We start from the raw sequence: 16,388 nt of genomic DNA, 5'->3' as shown, positions 1-16,388 counted from the left end.
ATAAGAATAAGAAATAATGACTACCTCTTAGAAAATTAAAAAACCCTCTGGTGAAAAAGATGTGGTACTTTTGTAACAAATGTGTCTATCTCTGAAAACTGCGAAGAGGGCTGTCATACCACAGCACACTTTATATTGATGTAATTTTTAGGTGAAAAAACATACACTTTCCAGCACATCACCTTTTTCCCATTTCTCAAAACAAAAACAAAAAGAACTAGTATTTTGGCTATTTCCTCCACATTTAGGAAAAAATGGATGCAATTTGGCTAAAATGTCTTTTTTGATAAAAAAGTTATGAAGATTTAAGCGCAAAATGCCACAAATATCAAATACGCACTGTCAAAGCCAATAGATCTGGCGTTGGCTGCCAGCCCTCTGGTAGTTCTTTTTTTTTTTTTTACATGGTTTTTGCAAAACTTTTAGGGCCTTATTTATGAAGGCCCAGCGCCACCGGTGCGTCACTTTTAAAATGGGAAAAAGTGATGCACCAGTGGCGCAAGGCCTTCATAAATAAGGCCCTTATTGTTTGGGTATATGCTTGGCCCTCATCAATCTAAAAAAAAAATATATTTCCTAGATGCAAAAAGCTTTTTTGGGTCTAAAAAAACCCACACATTACCGCAGCACTGAAAGGAACTACTTTGTGTGTGGATGTGTGCCTTTTGAAAGGGCAGCATGCCATGACTCGTAGTGAAGTCATTCAATGGTTGAAGTGGACTGATACATTGCCCCTTAATGCATGCAGGAGTGGATGGAAGAAAAATATGAATGACAACAACCACAGACTAATGGATGAAGTCTGGTAGAAATCACTATAGGAAACTATATTATGCGTATAATTTTAGTAAAATCAAAAGGTCTTGGCTTACAAAGACCTAAAAATGTTAATCAATCTGGTATTGGCTGCAAGTGTCAAGAAATGAAGAAAGAAAGAAAGAAAGAAAGAAAGAAAGAAAGAAAGAAAGAAAGAATGACAGAAAGAAAGAAAGAATGACAGAAGGCAAGAATGGCGTACTTTAAGAGAAAGTAAGAATAAAAAAAATAGAAGGAAGTTTGGGGAGACTGCTATTAGCATAGCCACAGTTCATGGTCAAGTATTACCTACTTAGTCCAAGCTCTAGAAACACTTCTGTGTTGTTTGTCGCATGCACTATTTGTTGCGATAACAGTGCGATATAAATATGAAAGGTGGACTAGAGACTAGTACAGTTGGTGTTCAAGTAACCACAGAAACCAGTTCATAGGGTTGCACTAACACATTCTCTCCTTTCAGTTGAATGTCAAGGAGTGACTGTACATCTCTTCCCCCGTCCAGTTTTGAACCTGTGTGTGTTCTTTAGTAGTGTATGTGACTTCCATCCAATTCGCGTACTTGTTATTTTTAAAGACAAATAGAACAGGTTGAGCTTTCAGAAACAGAATTTAGACACCAATGTTTTTTTTTTTTTACTCTATGGGGTAGCCTGCACTGCCCGCCTTGGCGAGATCTATTGTTGTCGATTTGTTTTCGGAAGGGGGACAGGAGATGTGCACGCATACGGACAGGTGATGTGCACGCGGCGTTTCAACTCAGCGCGCGCCTGGCACGCTTTCACTTTGCACGCGGCGTCCCAACACAGCGCACACATGGCGCGATTTCACTTTCCAGCGTGGAGGCATGCTAGGAGCATTTTGTTCGTGTTTTGATGCGTACTCTAGTTTTCGTGATTTATTTTCTCGGATTCTATCTCTTTCTCCTTCAATTCTTTCTCTGTCTCCTGTGCTTTCCCCTGTACATGCATTTGTTCATACACCTGCCCTTGCTCTTCTAGTGCTCGGGGCAACGGTTTGATTACCGGTTTGCCTCGAGGCTGCTTCTATTAAGTGACTCTTATTAAGGACATATAAAACCTAGGCTCCGGTTTAAAGACTTTGAAGCGGGGGATAAGGTTCGAGTCTTGGCATTGGCCCAACATCCTGTGATTCTGGGCAAATCAATAAATGATCCGTGCCTAGCAAACATGAACGTGTCTTTGTGTAACATAACTGGTGCTCATGTAAAGTGCTCCAAAACCTTTAGGCAGAGCACGCTGTATCTAAAACTGCAAAAAAAAACATCCTTGGATTCCTGGAGGAAGTGTACATCCAGAGATCTCACTAGTGGGATTTCCTCCACCATCCAACTTTGTGCATTACCACCCCACTCTGTATCAAGCCCTAGTTTCCACCTTGTGTCAATCAATCAATCAATCAAGACATTTGTAAAGTGCGCTACTCACCCGTGAGGATCTCAAGGAGCTAGGGGGGCTGCTACTGCTCGAACAGCCAGGTCTTGAGTAGCCTCCTGAAGGTTAGTAGGTCTTCGGTCTTCCGTAGGAGTATGGGGATGGTGTTCCAGGACTTGGCGGCGAGATATGAGAATGATCTGCCACTGGTGGTTGTTCTCCTGATGCGGGAGATGGTGGAGAGGGCAAGGTCGGCGGAGCAGAGCTGGCGGTTTGGATGTAGAAGGTGAGCCGTTTTTTGAGGAATGCTGGGTCGGTGTTGTGGAGGGCTTTGTGTGCATGGGTGAGGAGTTTGAAGGTTATCCTCTTGTTAACGGGAAGCCAGTGCAGGTCTTTCAGGTGGGGTGTGATGTGGCTGTGGCGAAGGATGTCAAGGATCAGGCGGGCAGAGGCGTTCTGTATGCATTGCAGTCGTTTCAGCAGTTTGGCCAGGGCTCCCGCATAGAGGGCATTTCCGTAGTCCAGTCTGCTGCTGGCAAGTGCCTGGGTGACCGTTCTTCTAGTGTCGGTGGGGATACACTTGTCGATCTTTCGGAGCATGCGGAGGGTGCTGAAACAGGAGGATGAGATGGCGTTGACTTGCTTCGTCATGGAGAGAGTTGAGTCGAGGACAAATCCCAGGTTGCATGCGTGGTCGGTGGGCATTGGGGACGCCCCCAGGGCGGTCGGCCACCAGGAGTTGTCCCAGGCCGATGGTGTGGAGCCGAGGATGAGGACCTCTGTCTTGTCCGAGTTCAGCTTCAGATGGCTGTTCTTCATCCATTCGGTGACGGCTTTCATACCTTTGTGGAAGTTGGTTTTGGCGGTGATGGGGTCCTTGGTGAGTGAGAGGATCAGTTGTGTGTCATCTGCGTAGGAGATGATGTTGAGGACGTGCAGTCTGGGGACATGGGCGAGTGGGGCTATGTATATGTTGCACAGCGTCAGGCTGAGGGAGGATCCTTGGGGTACGTCACAGATGATCTTGGTGGCTTTGGATCGGAAGGGAGGGAGGCGGACGCTCTGTGTTCTGCCAGAGAGGAAGGAAGTGGTCCAGTCCAGTGCTTTGCCTTGGATTCCTGCGTCGTGGAGGCAGGTGCGTAGGGTGCGGTGGCAGACAGTGTCGAAGGCAGCTGACAGGCCCAGGAGGATGAGGGCCGCAGTCTCACCGTTGTTTAGCAAGGCACTGATGTCGTTGGTGGCGGCGATGAGGGCCATTTTGGTGCTGTAGTTGCTGCGGAACCCGGACTGGGACGGGTCCAGGATGTTGTTGTCCTCGAGGTAGCGGGTCAGCTGTTTGTTGACAGTTTTCTCGATGCCCCTTGTTGGCTGCCTGAATAGGGCGGAGTCCATAAAAGACTAACCATGTTCCTCCTTTCTGTTAGATTGCAGGTGAGATTCCAGTCTATGTTACACATAGCTCTGGATCAGCAGATTGATTGATTTACAAATATTAAGACACTTCCTCTATTTTGAATTTATTGCTTCTGTATAGTAGCTATGCTGCCTGTTGGCTGCTTCAGAGGACTTTTGACACCAGGAGGGGAGAGGGCACATTTAGCAATAGGATAGTGGTTATCAACAGACAACTGAGTTACGAGAGTTCCAATTCACAAATACTCATTAACAAAGGTTGGAAGTTTAATCCTCTATGCTTACTCCTACATTTTGAATGAATTTATGACTTTTTGGGTAATCAAATACATCGCTATTTCTGTACATGCAAAGATTACGTTTTTGATCAGAAATACGACCACAAAAAAAGCATTTTCAACTGAAATGTTTTCTTTTTACTTCAAAAAATCCCCATGCCTTAAACTACTATCCTTCTCCATGCTCACCCAGAAAATCATTTACTGCCATCCTTTTGAGCAGCAGATATATGAGCATGCATGGGAAACTATCTGCCATTTTATTTTGCATCCAATGCGCCTCCCACAAAATCAGATATTCGGAACTAACTGATGAAATGTATTTTCTAAATTTGTGTCTGTTTATAGTCTTCCAGTTTTCAGAGTAAGAGGCTAATTATGTGGCTTTCCAGCAATGCTCACCCTTTCCTTACCTTTTGTGTCATATAGCACCTTAGTGCCCCTTGTTAGAGTCATATGGGACCTTAAGGCCTCTTGTTATTGTCATAGTTGAGCCCACGCTGAGACTCGAAGCTGGTTCCCCAGCCCCGAAGAGGGCAGCCCTGGCCATTACACCACACCCTCTCCCCACTTTCATGGTTAGTAGTTGGTTCTGTTTTAGGTGGCACTAACAGGAGAAATGGGCTGGTGCAAGCTGCATCCTGACGAGAGCCCCAGTACTTATTTTTTTTTTATAAATTAACCACAAGGGCAAGAAGAAGTGCACCTTCCCACAACATAGCCCAGGTCCGCCAAAATCTTTTTTCTTTTTAAAGTCACTAATATTCTGCGGCTTCAGACACTATGTAACTCAACATAAGCTCTGGTCGCTCTCATACCTGTTGTGGAATGAAAGATAGGATCAGCAGATGTGATTTTGACTCACAACAAACCGAATTACTTATGTCCATGAATGATGCTGCCGAATACCACATTTCTTAAATTGAAGGACATGTGCATACTTGTCTCACCAATTCTGTTAAGGTAACCTCAAATTCTGCTAAGACAGCCATGCAACAACATGGCTGCAGCCCTGAGTATATTTTTTAGGTCGAGTCTGTGTAGCGCATGCACTGCTCTGCGAGGCAGGCTGTATTCGAGTATAGACTTGAAGTTCTGCCTACTCTCTGCCCACATTTTTCGTTGCCTTGTGTCATTGTCCGATGTAAATGCTGGCTTCTGATTCATTAATAGGTTTGTTAGGCTCTCCTTAGTACCGCCTTGTCTTCATTTGTAACCTCCCATGAGGACTGGCCCTTTTACTTCTGTTGTTACACAGTATGTCATATTTAGTCTGTAAGCACTATTTTCTTTAATGGGTTTCTACTACTGCAGGAACGACATGCTTTCCTGCAACAATCACCACACCATGCCCGCTTGGTTTTTTCAAGCAGCCCGGGAAAATGGCGGCCACTTCTTTGAAATGAAATGGGTCACGCATTTGCGAGAGATTGAGCTGTTCGCATTGTGGATGACAGTGCCTTTTATTTATGTGTTGACTATCAAAACAGATATGTGGAGGGCATTGTCATTTGTAATGCCGGTGGCTTGGGCTCTCACGAATGCGAGACCTATTGCATTGCAAATGCTTGTTTCTGATAGCACGAGTGATGGCATGCACCAGCGTCATCACAAGACACGCAGCCTCTATTGCTGTTGTTTGTCCAGGTCTGGCACACCCTCTGCCGCTTCTTTTGGCCATGGGCTACCTCAATGCAGACAGCCTTTAATTGGGCTTGATTCAGTGTGTGCTGCACCCATAAAGAGACAGCTTATCCACTCTCAAGTTTTACTCTTGTACCTTCTTTAAATGTTGCACTCACACCTTTATTTATAGGATGCCATGTCTAAACATTCAGCAATACACGTAAAAGTTAACAGTCCCAAAGCCCTAACTTGCGGTCGATAATGTTTTTTTAAAGTTCTTGCAGAGTTCCGGATTCCTTGCATGATGCAAACAATAAGACCACTAAATTTCTTTCTTTATTTTCTCCTGGCATCTATGACGGCGACAACGGGGAGGATCACCTCGCTAAGATAGCAGCAATAGCGCGGCAAGAGGAACCATCACGGTGCCAAGATATGTAGGCAAAAGGCTCCCAGGTCACGCATGTTTTTTTCTGCTTCTGTGGGTCATGCAATCGGCTTACATTTTTGCCCAGGATATGTGTTTTTCATTCCCATTTGCATACAGGGATACATATCATGCCAAATTGAGCAATCAACACAGGTGTCGCATACAGCAACGGCTCCTGAGCAGCCTTACAATCTGTTGATCGTTACAGGATTGTTTCTTTTTGGGTTCAAACTACTTGCTCCAGAGGAATATTTATTTCACGTTTATTTATCAGGAGACTAATGCACACAAACAGCAACTTTGCGGCGAAGTACTGCTGTGACTGTTTGTTTCAAAGGGGGGTGGGTAAGAAAAGCCAACCCGGTCTGTGCGAGGTACGAAAGAGCTCTCTGTGGCGAGCGCAGCAAGCCCTACAACCATGGGAAATGTAAATGTAAATGTTTTTGAGCTTGTAAAGCGCACTGCTACCCGTCCATAGGTCTCCTGGCGCTGTATAACTCGGGGGAACCCGTCCTGGCTTTCCCTGTGGGATGGCCCCTTGCTGGGAGTCCCCAAGGTGGAGCCAGGCATCCCCGGAATTGGTGGGGCCGTTGTGGAGATTAGGCAAGCTAATGCCCAGAGTTGCCGAGTGGAACCCCTGATTAGAGTAAGCACCGAAGTGAGAATTATCAAGTCCGCTGACCAAGGTCCACGACCCTGCCGCGTTGGGAATTGAACCCTGGTCTCGTGACGACTTCTGCTCTCGGGCCTGCTGCGTCTAACCAGTGAGCCACACTACTCCAGTGAGGAACACTCCTGTTGTGCAACTCCAATAACTTGGGACGAATCCCGTGGACAGCCAACAAGCAGGGGGTACACGTTCTGGAGAGGGATGCCAGATATTAATTATTACTTCACTGCTTCATATGGAACGGCTATGGGATATCTTCATTTTAAAAGGGGCAGGGGTTGTTATTAATAGCAACTAGTGGTGGCCGGAACAGGTAAGAGATGTGGAAAGTGGGGCAGGGCGGGGCGTGGTGAGGTGAGGGGGAAAGTCGAAAAACAGGCTAGTTAAAATTAAATTAAAAAGAAATGAAAACACTTACCTTGCGCTCGCCGCATAGCTGAGTCGGCAATGTGGCGAGAGCAAGGTAAGTTTTTGGTTTTTTTATTTAATTTTAACTAAACCGTCGTCTGTTCACTTTCCCCCACACCCCACCCCTCCCCTGCAGCATCAGCCCTTACCTGTGCAGGCCGGCACTGGTAGCAACAATTCAACCAGAGCGAGCCAAGGAGCTTCGCGATCGACAACAATAGGAAATAAACCTCCTGTAGTCAGCATGGGTCCAACATTATGGGTAAATCACCTAATCTCCCTGTGTGCTCTTTGGTCAAGATCGTGCCATATTATTAGGTGGGTTAGAGTCTCGGCGTGAGCAACATTCTGGGCATCATTTTGATAGCCAACTTCATGTATTTGGATGCATTTTAGTAAAACATCAAAAAGTTGTCAAAGCTAATATAGTAATCTTAGGACATCCCAATTTTTCCTTTAAAGATTTGTTGTCTCCTGACCTCTTAAAACATTGCACCTTGGAGTTCACAGGCTGTGTAGCCGAAGCTGAGTAAGTGAGAGCAAGGAAGAGGAAAGTGGTTCCCAGCATCTACGTCATGCGACACAATAGCTGCTGTGTCTTGCACACATGCTCAATCCACAGGACAGAGACAGTCAGGGGTCCAGTCCACGCACCCAGGCATGCACCCCGGAATTTCTTCATGATTCCCATGCAGAATCAGGAGTTTCCCGGCACAAGATTCGGACCCTAGAACTGGGAAGCCCTGTGTTGGTGTAAGTGTGCCTGTGTCTGGGCATTTCATGATCTGTGTTTGCTTATCTCTAAATTAGACAAACAGTGTCACCATGTTTCAGATTCTCATAACTGCTGGCATTGGTAATTAAGTGGTTGTGCCAAGCACCTGAAACCATAAGTTGAAAATAATCACTGGCCCATCCGTAAGAGGGTTCCTTTTATTTAAAACAAAAGTATGAACAAGGGCCTGTGCTCTCCTTACCTTTCCTTTGCATACTCTTATGTTTTCTGGCCTTGTGCAGGGAAAGGTACAGTGCTGGCAGAGAAGAAGTATGTCCAAAGCTTACAGTTCAACCCTTTGTGCAGCAGTGTTCATGCAGATATTGTCATGAAAGTACATATGCTCATATCTACCTCTTGCAAATTAAACCCTTCATATTGCACTGGAAACGTTATTTAAATTTAAGACCCACCCATAAAATGTATTCCCTGGCCACATGGTTAGGAGCTGAGGGTCCATTTACATGAACAACCACTTTTGAACTTCCCCAAACCGGCCTGAAAGGAGTCAAGAGTCCCCAAGGCAATGGATGTAGTTCTAGTGCTTTAGAGAGTAAAGAAAGCCTTTAAAACACAATCTGCGGTAGCAGCCATACTCTTTCATTGCAAGAATGTTTCTCTGTGATGGGAGACCTAGTTGTAGAAATTTGCAAAAGTATTTCCAAGATGAGCTTTCCGCTCATTTGTAAATATACATTCTGCGGTTGTGAATGGGCCCTGGCTGTCTAGCGTCATATCTAGTTGTAGAGCCCAAGATGGACATGTATTTCAGGTTCTGATGTTGGGTCAAGACCAGTATTTATTCTTTAGGTCCACCCTATAGTGTGTTCTGATTTTGTTCACAGGGTAGGAGTGTGCATTTTCAGACACAATACATGGACTAATGGTACAAAAAACAAAGAATGGATTATTATAAAACAGGATATGTAGGTCTTATAAAAAGATAGTATAGATCACAGAAAGCCTTTTAGCTGTATAAGCTTCCCTTAAAAACAGAGATTAATGGGTTGATATGCCCTTTACTTTAAGGTCCTGGGAATAGTATGCCCTCCTCAAATGTTCTTAACTGACAGTTTGAGTTACAGTCTGTGTCTGTTCAGAACTGAATATATTGCATTCTTCAATGGGGGCCGTGGGATCTTATGTGCCACCCCACAATGGAAAATATATGTAAGTGAGCATGTTTGCACGGCTAATTACCAAAGGGAGGAATAATAATGTTTAGGAGACGGAATGCGAGTCTGAAGACCAACATGAAGTATAACATCACATAGTTGACAAAAGTGAATGATTTAGGACGGCATAAGATGAGCCACCTAGTCTTGCACCTGATAACAAGATGTGTCTCTGTATGATTTAGGTTAGACAGGTAGTCCTGCTTCTCAAGAGTGGTTGTGGTGGAGGCAGCAGTGAGATACAATTTAGAGGCACCATCTCAGGTGCTCGATATTTAGGCATCATGCATCTCATTTTCATAGTGGGGTCAGACATTTTATAGTCCTGAGGGACCTCAAACCAGGCGCATTAACTGTGAAAGGATAAAGCACCATCTCTCACATAAGGAGTAGCCTCTGTCAAGTTCATGTTAATTGATGGGGCTTTCTATCTTCACTAAACCCAGCAAGTATGTGACTCTACATAGCCAGAACATGTGTTTCATTGTCTCCAGGTGAAATTAATATTCATGTTCTGCCACATCACAAAGGGTAGTCTACAACACTCACTTCGGATAATGGATCTAGTTAGGTCAGAGGTCTTCAAACTTTTGTCGGCTGAGCCCCCCCATCTAAAACTTTTTACACGCCGAGCCCCCCCAACATCACCACCACCTGACAAAAATGTTCTGGAAGCTGGTACTCTGCATCATTGATGGCCCTTCCCTCCTGCAGAGCTCAGGTCGCATAGGGCAAATAATATTAAATAAATTAAGAGTGTTTAGTAAACTGAAGTCTGCTTGCTGGTAGATGTCTGGAGCACCCATAGGACATATTGAGTTCCCTACAGAGGGCTACCTTTAGGGGGTGCACTGACAGTGCTGCGCCACATTTTGTAGCGTCCTGATGGCTTCTTCACCTTTTTTAGCCAAGTCCATTTTATGGCACAGGTGGAGAGGCAAAGAGATTCACCCCCTGCAAATGAGGAACTGTGGACTTGAGATAGCGCTGGTGTTACATGTTCACCAGTATTACAGATGGGGTTGCACAAGCGTCTTCTGTAAAATATGAGTATTCTCATTGCAGAGATTCCACCCGAGTGAGGAGACTGCCCCACGACTGCAGAGCCTCTGCCACGAGGGTGGAGGCCCTTTGTGAATCAGTCCCATTGTGTATATCTGTTAGGTAGAGATCTCCAAGCTGCATCATGATTTGAAGTCAGACTTCGTTGAGACATTTATGACTTGATCCATTCTCCACAAGAAATGTTACATTATGGGAAATGGTGAAGATCTGCACATTTTACATAACACAAAATTCATTAATTTTACAAGAATACACTTAGATATAAGAAGTTTCACACAGTCTCACCCAGGCCGCAGAGAATTTGATTCACAGATAACAAATTAATTGTAGACACAGAATCGACCCTACGTGTATTCAGACCTCATAAAGATGCCAAATAAATGGGGGACAGGACCTTGAAGTCAGCATGAGCAACATTTCACTTTGTGACATGTTAAAAGATCCTTAAATATACATTACACAACATTCTTAAATTCCATTGCAATCAACATTCAGAAGAAAGGTAAACCTCAGGCAGTCAGACATTCAATTACAGGACTGTTCTCTGCTGAAGCTTGAATGAACCCCATTTCTTCTTGGCTGTAGTTTGTTTCCTTTCAAAGCTATTGCTCACACAATCATCTAAGAGCTTCTTTAGATCCTCACTCATGTAAAATCCATTATTAACAAGTTGTGCTCTAGGACTCTTATTGAGCTACTTTTTGAGCTTCTTGCTCTCCTTTCTGCACTTTCTTCTTCTGGGTCCAAGCCTTATGAGGAAACCCCCCACCTTACCAACCTTTAAATAAATTAGTAGAACCCAAGACATTTATTAAACTATATTTACCACACATTCGCTCTCACAGGGACATTATTCCACATCATCGTGTTGGGGCGGGTAGTACCCCATACCCAGGGGTTACACAAAACAGCAGCAGGACGCCTTTCTGTTAATAAGCGTATAGCCATGGACTGTAGGTCAAGCGTACAGCCATGGACTGTAGGTCACTGGAGAGGTCGCTTCCTATGGATAAAAGGAGGAGCACTTTCGTGTTCCTGAACCTGACAGAGTTTGCCTCTGCGCAGGGGCACCTATCTGGAGTCTGCTTCAATGACCATCAGGCGACCTCTACTACAGACAAGACACTGTAGAATGGCACATCTGTAAGTCAGAGCGCTGGGCCCTTCTCTTTGAAGCCCATACATTCAGTCCTATGAGATAGGAAAGGGCACGCAGCATAAAGCACACTCTGCACCCTGACTTTTGCTTGTGCACTGTTTTGGGTATAAAATGGGTCAGATCGCTGGCACGGTACCCCACGCAGCTGCCACTGCAGCATCACCCGTATCCCATTTCATTATTGAAGTTTGCAGACATCAGCTCTCTTTCCCGAATTCCTGGGCAACTTTCTTGTGTGGGTTTTACTCTTCAACGATTTGATATAAGGCCCGCATGAGGACGTCATAGCTTACCATAACTTTTCCAATACATTTTATTTCGGGTGACTTTCACACAGATGCAGTGCATTTCATAGAAATGTAGCTACCTAAACCTCCACAGCAGCCTCAATATTAACATAGAAATAAACTACTTAAAAATGCAGAAACAGTTATTGCATGCATGAGATGGTCTGATTGTAAAGTATTTTTAAACGTGACTACTGTAATAGAAGGTCCTGTGAGCTTGTGGCTTGTTTTGATGGAATGACAGGGATATATCAGTGTTTGCAGTCGACATCACTGGGAGCTGCCATTAAATAAAAACATAATCCCTCGTATAATCTCTGTGCGTGAGGTCACCGCTCCTTCGTGCTACAGAAATGTTCTGCATTTTGGGAAAGTTCTTGTCTCATTAATACATCCACCAGGACCCTTTATTTATCTAGGTGAGTAACTTAGAGCATCCCCAGCGCTGTCGTTTTATTTCCCTCCCTCTTGATTTTCCTTTGGCTCTAGAGCAGACGCCAGCTGCACCCGAGTACTTCACAGGTCGTTAAAAGACCATTAACGTGTGAACGAGGCTTTGTTATCTTTTTTCGCCTCTTAGCGCCTCTGCATCTCCACTCTGACTATAGCTGAGACACACAACCGGCGCCTGAAGGCAACAATGGAAGATGAAGTGGTGGGGGGAGTGTGCGCCCCCCCAGGGGGGCGCGCCCCACAGTTTGAAGACCTATGAGTTAGGTGATACAAGAAGGGGTTCTTTTCACCCCAGCTCAGGTTGGTGCTTGCTGAACAGAGAGGTGGGTGCAGGGGCTGCCAATCGATTTCAGTGTGCAGCAGCAGGTATCCGTGCTCCGAACTGCTCGCCCTGTACAGGCGTACATACACTCCTGCTGTGTACTTTTACAAGCTCTGTTGTAGTAAGGTATTTTTTCCGCTGCTCTTTATGAGGCCACCATGCTCTCGTGCATGCACCCCACCTAATGACGCTAGCGTAACATCAAGCCAGAACTGGGTTGACCTTGAAATGCAGAGGTGGGGGTTTTATCATCTTTTAAGCATGTTAGCACACAATTGTCCACTAGAAGAAAGTGGACCCAGCTCAGAAGAAGGGAGTGAGTATGCAGAAGCAACTTGAAGGTAGGTTATGCCCCACAGAGTGTCTCTGTGAAATAAATGCGTTAGAACCAAGTTCCCTTTGATGATCAGTTACTTTCCTTTGCCATGCAAAGGTCCACCATTGACCTTACGGGAAGCAGTCGGGATCCTCAGGTAAGGAGATCAAAGGATGTACAGCAATACACCTTCAGCCTGTTATTTAGTAATGGGAGTGCCCGGTGTAGTACTGGGAGCCGTTATCAGATGAGGCACAAATGTATGGCTGTCTGCTTAAGGATGGATGGGGTAGGTAAGTGGCGGGCCAACCCCTGCTATGTAAATTCAGGTTGCTTGAAGATCATACCCGGGTCAGTGTGGCCAAGTGGTTCAGTCCACAAGGTGTGATGTCATTCAATAAAAGGTAAATTCCTCAATATGGAGCAGTTTTCAAACTATGTGTCTAGGGGCCAGATGTAAGTAGCCAAATACCGGTAGGTAACGGCCGATTTCGGCCGTTACCGACCGATATTTGGCTTTTGAGATGTAGGTGGGTCTGAATTTACAGAATCGGTATATTTACTGATTCGGTAAATTTACCACTTCGGTATTTTACCGAATCGGTAAATATACCGATTCTGTAAATCCATATGTAGGTGACACTCCTAAGAGTGCCACAGGCCCTTAAGAGTCGGTATTTTACCACCCAATACTATTGGGTGGTAAAATACCGAATTCAGGTGTGCATGCACATCTGTGCATGCACACCTGTACCATGTGACACACAGACATGCCCTTAGGGCATGTATGTGTGCCACATGGCACACATACCTGTACTTGGGGTGCTAGAGGGTGTCAAAGTGACACCCCCTGCACCCTTGCAGGATTCTGTATTTACCGAATCTGTAAATACCGAATCGGTATTTCACATTGAATCCTATGGGCTTCAAGGCCCATAGGAATCAATGTGAAATACCGAATCGGTATTTACATATTCGGTAAATACCGACTCTTACAGAATCGGTAATTTTTTACCTACATCTGCCTCCTTCCTATTTACCGACTCTTAAATACCGATTCGGTATGAGTCGGTGTTTAAGAGTCTGTAAATAGGAATTACCTACATCTGGCCCTATGTGTGGGCACTGCTAGTTGGAACCGTCAGCCCCAATAAAAGAAAAATGACGGGTTCGAAATGTCAAAGCAAAACCCCAATGGCAGGCTCCATCTGTGGGTTATGGAGTCCCAGGTAAGCTATGCAGGTGCCAAAGGGGCACAGAAGGGAACTTCCACCCATTGACAAAGACAGTTCAGTGAGGGCATGTTAGCCTCCTAGTTGGGAAAACTGTGATCTGGTGGAATACTTACATTGCCAGATCGAATTGACATATGCTCCTAGGGTGGTCTGATGTTACACTTTAAGGTTGTGTTACGGCCTGCAGTTTTGGGTGCTAGGGCAGTCAGCCAATGTACACATACCCAATGGGGAAAGCTGAGGGAGGGGTATTGGTGATTGGGTACATTTTCCATCTGTGGGCCCCAAGCTCTTCAATCTGCATTCGCACAATCTGTGTAGCCATTGCCAAAGCCATCCAGTGGCAGGTGGTGAAGGGCAAGATCGTCAGTGACCTCTTCGCCCTGTGGCAGAATTTCTAGCACCAGAAAAAAGGGGCTACCCAAACAATTTAGACTAACTTAATGAACTGACCCCTTGGAGGGATGTTGAGTTGTGTGGGCATTGGGCAGGAGGGAGGGGGGTCTGACTTGCGGGTGGTCCTGGAAATTCTCTGCCTACTCAGTGATGCCTGGAGTTGAACATTTTGGGCTAGATGCCTGGAGTTGAACATTTTGGGCAAGTTGCCAGGTGATGGCAGAGAAAGGGGGTTACCCGAAAAACTGGAACTGATTTACTAAACTGACCCCTTGGAGGGGTGTTAATTTGTGTGGACACTGGTCATGTGGGGGGGTCTGACCTGCTGCTGGTCCTGGACCTTTCTGCCCTATCGCCAGATGCCTGGAGCTGAACATTTTGGGGATATTCGCCTGGTGTCGGTTACCCCAGCAGGGACGGATCGCTGTGCAGTGCCCTGGTGTATGTGTTGGTATGGAACTGCAGGTATTGCCCATCCCTCTGATAGATGGAGGGTATCATGCCACTAAGATTTCCTTACCAATAATCCCCGGTATGCCCTTGGTTTAAGGCATGGGAGATGGACAGGGAATAGAGGCCTTCTGGCATTATGCACAATTGCTGAATTGCTTGTACTGTCTTTGAGCTGTTTATTTCTGATCTTCTTTCCTGTATTCTCATAACTGTAAGGTCTGCTTCACTATGGTTCTCTTTTCTCACTAAAGTTGTGTAAATAAAGATAAAGGGCTATCGCTTGGCTAAACCATAATTGAAGTTGTCTCTCTCCTGGTGAGTCTTTTTTAGCAGGGGCAGCGACTTGCACATTGTGAGCGCACTATTAGGAAAGAATGAAGGAAACAAGACAAGAAGAAGAAAATGGAAAAAAGTAAAAAAAGGATAACCTAATACAGAACAGTTTCAAAACGACACAATCTGGTATGATGTCAAATAGCAGCAGTCAGAAAAGCAAAACACTACTAAAGGAATTTACAACCGCATTGGCAGAAGACTGGATCTCATAAAACTAGAAAGTGCCCTGTGGTCGTCTTTGTATCACATCAGGCTCTAAACACAAAGGCAACACTAAAGTAATTATAAAGTAAAAAAACACTGGCATTGAAGGAAACTAGCTTGTGTGCGTATGAGCTACACGTGAGAGAGTGAAATGCAGTCACTCAAAGTGAAGTTAACTAGTGGCGTAAATACTCTGACCAACTACCATGTGCTGGAAACAACATGTGAATGACACTGCAACAGAATAATGGATTAAAAGAGGTGGCTAAAAGCCCCTATTTGTAAATATATTATACATATTTTACTAAAATCAAAAGGCCTTGGCTAATGCCGACATAAAAAGGCTCAATAACGCTGGGGCAAGTGGAAATCTCAGCACCTAATGAGTTAGTTTATATGGCACCTTGCAGATGAATTCATCACAAACAGTAGGGTATACTTCTTCAGGATTGGAAAATAGATGGCAATTGTAACATAACAATCGTTAAGAGGTTAACATTCCAGTACCATAGCAGTAAGACAACGGATGCAACAATAGACTGATTATGACGTAGTTATCGAAGATTTACAGTCCGAACAGACATTGTTCTTACCCTGAATTACAGAAACAGTTCCACAGGCCCTGACCATGGCTCCACAGGAGGCGGTTTAGCACACGGTTAAAACTACGGTATAAATGTAAACATTCGACGTCAGACACCTTCCAGATGCGCTGCAGCACAGAACGGACGCTGAACCGGACTATATCCAAAACCTGCAGGAAAACAATAGAAGTAATCAAGGTACTTTAAACACAAGCATGTTGAAAGAAAAACCTCGCGCCAAGACTCTGGCTGCCTTTGCGACACAGAATAAACTGTAAACAGTAATCACTTCACATCACCTGCACCCTCCAATGAAGTGTTATTTTTCATTTTCGAACATCACTGCCATGGCATCTTTCTAAATCAAAGCATCAGTTCCTGCTATTAATATTAATATTTTTATTCTTGTCTGCTTTGTCGGAATTAGGGGCACTGACCTTCAGAATCAGAGGGAAGCAACACATGCGCATCCTCATGCAATAGGTTTTATGTCATAATAGCGGTATTTACAGCGTGCTAGTTTAAATAATGGGACAAGCAGTCAGAGCAGGGTTCCAGATTAGAATTCAGCTGTCAGTCTATACGAGTGATGACCT

General features: G+C 44.8%; 1 protein-coding gene across 1 annotated transcript in view; it reads right to left on the bottom strand.

Moving 5' to 3' along the window:
- The window catches only part of TTLL7 (tubulin tyrosine ligase like 7), a 1,017,987-nt gene that overhangs the window by 115,377 nt on the left and 886,222 nt on the right, over window positions 1-16,388 (bottom strand). Inside the window, exon 21 of the mRNA XM_078659263.1 lies at window positions 15,802-15,962. Within this exon, the coding sequence (XP_078515389.1) occupies window positions 15,802-15,962 (161 nt within the window). The remainder of the gene's footprint in view (window positions 1-15,801; window positions 15,963-16,388) is intronic.

This window comes from Lissotriton helveticus, chromosome 1_1 (assembly GCF_964261635.1).
Source record: "Lissotriton helveticus chromosome 1_1, aLisHel1.1, whole genome shotgun sequence".
NCBI classification, from domain to species: domain Eukaryota; kingdom Metazoa; phylum Chordata; class Amphibia; order Caudata; family Salamandridae; genus Lissotriton; species Lissotriton helveticus.
Note: the sequence above shows the minus strand (reverse complement) of the source record. Positions and strands in the feature narration are given on the sequence as shown.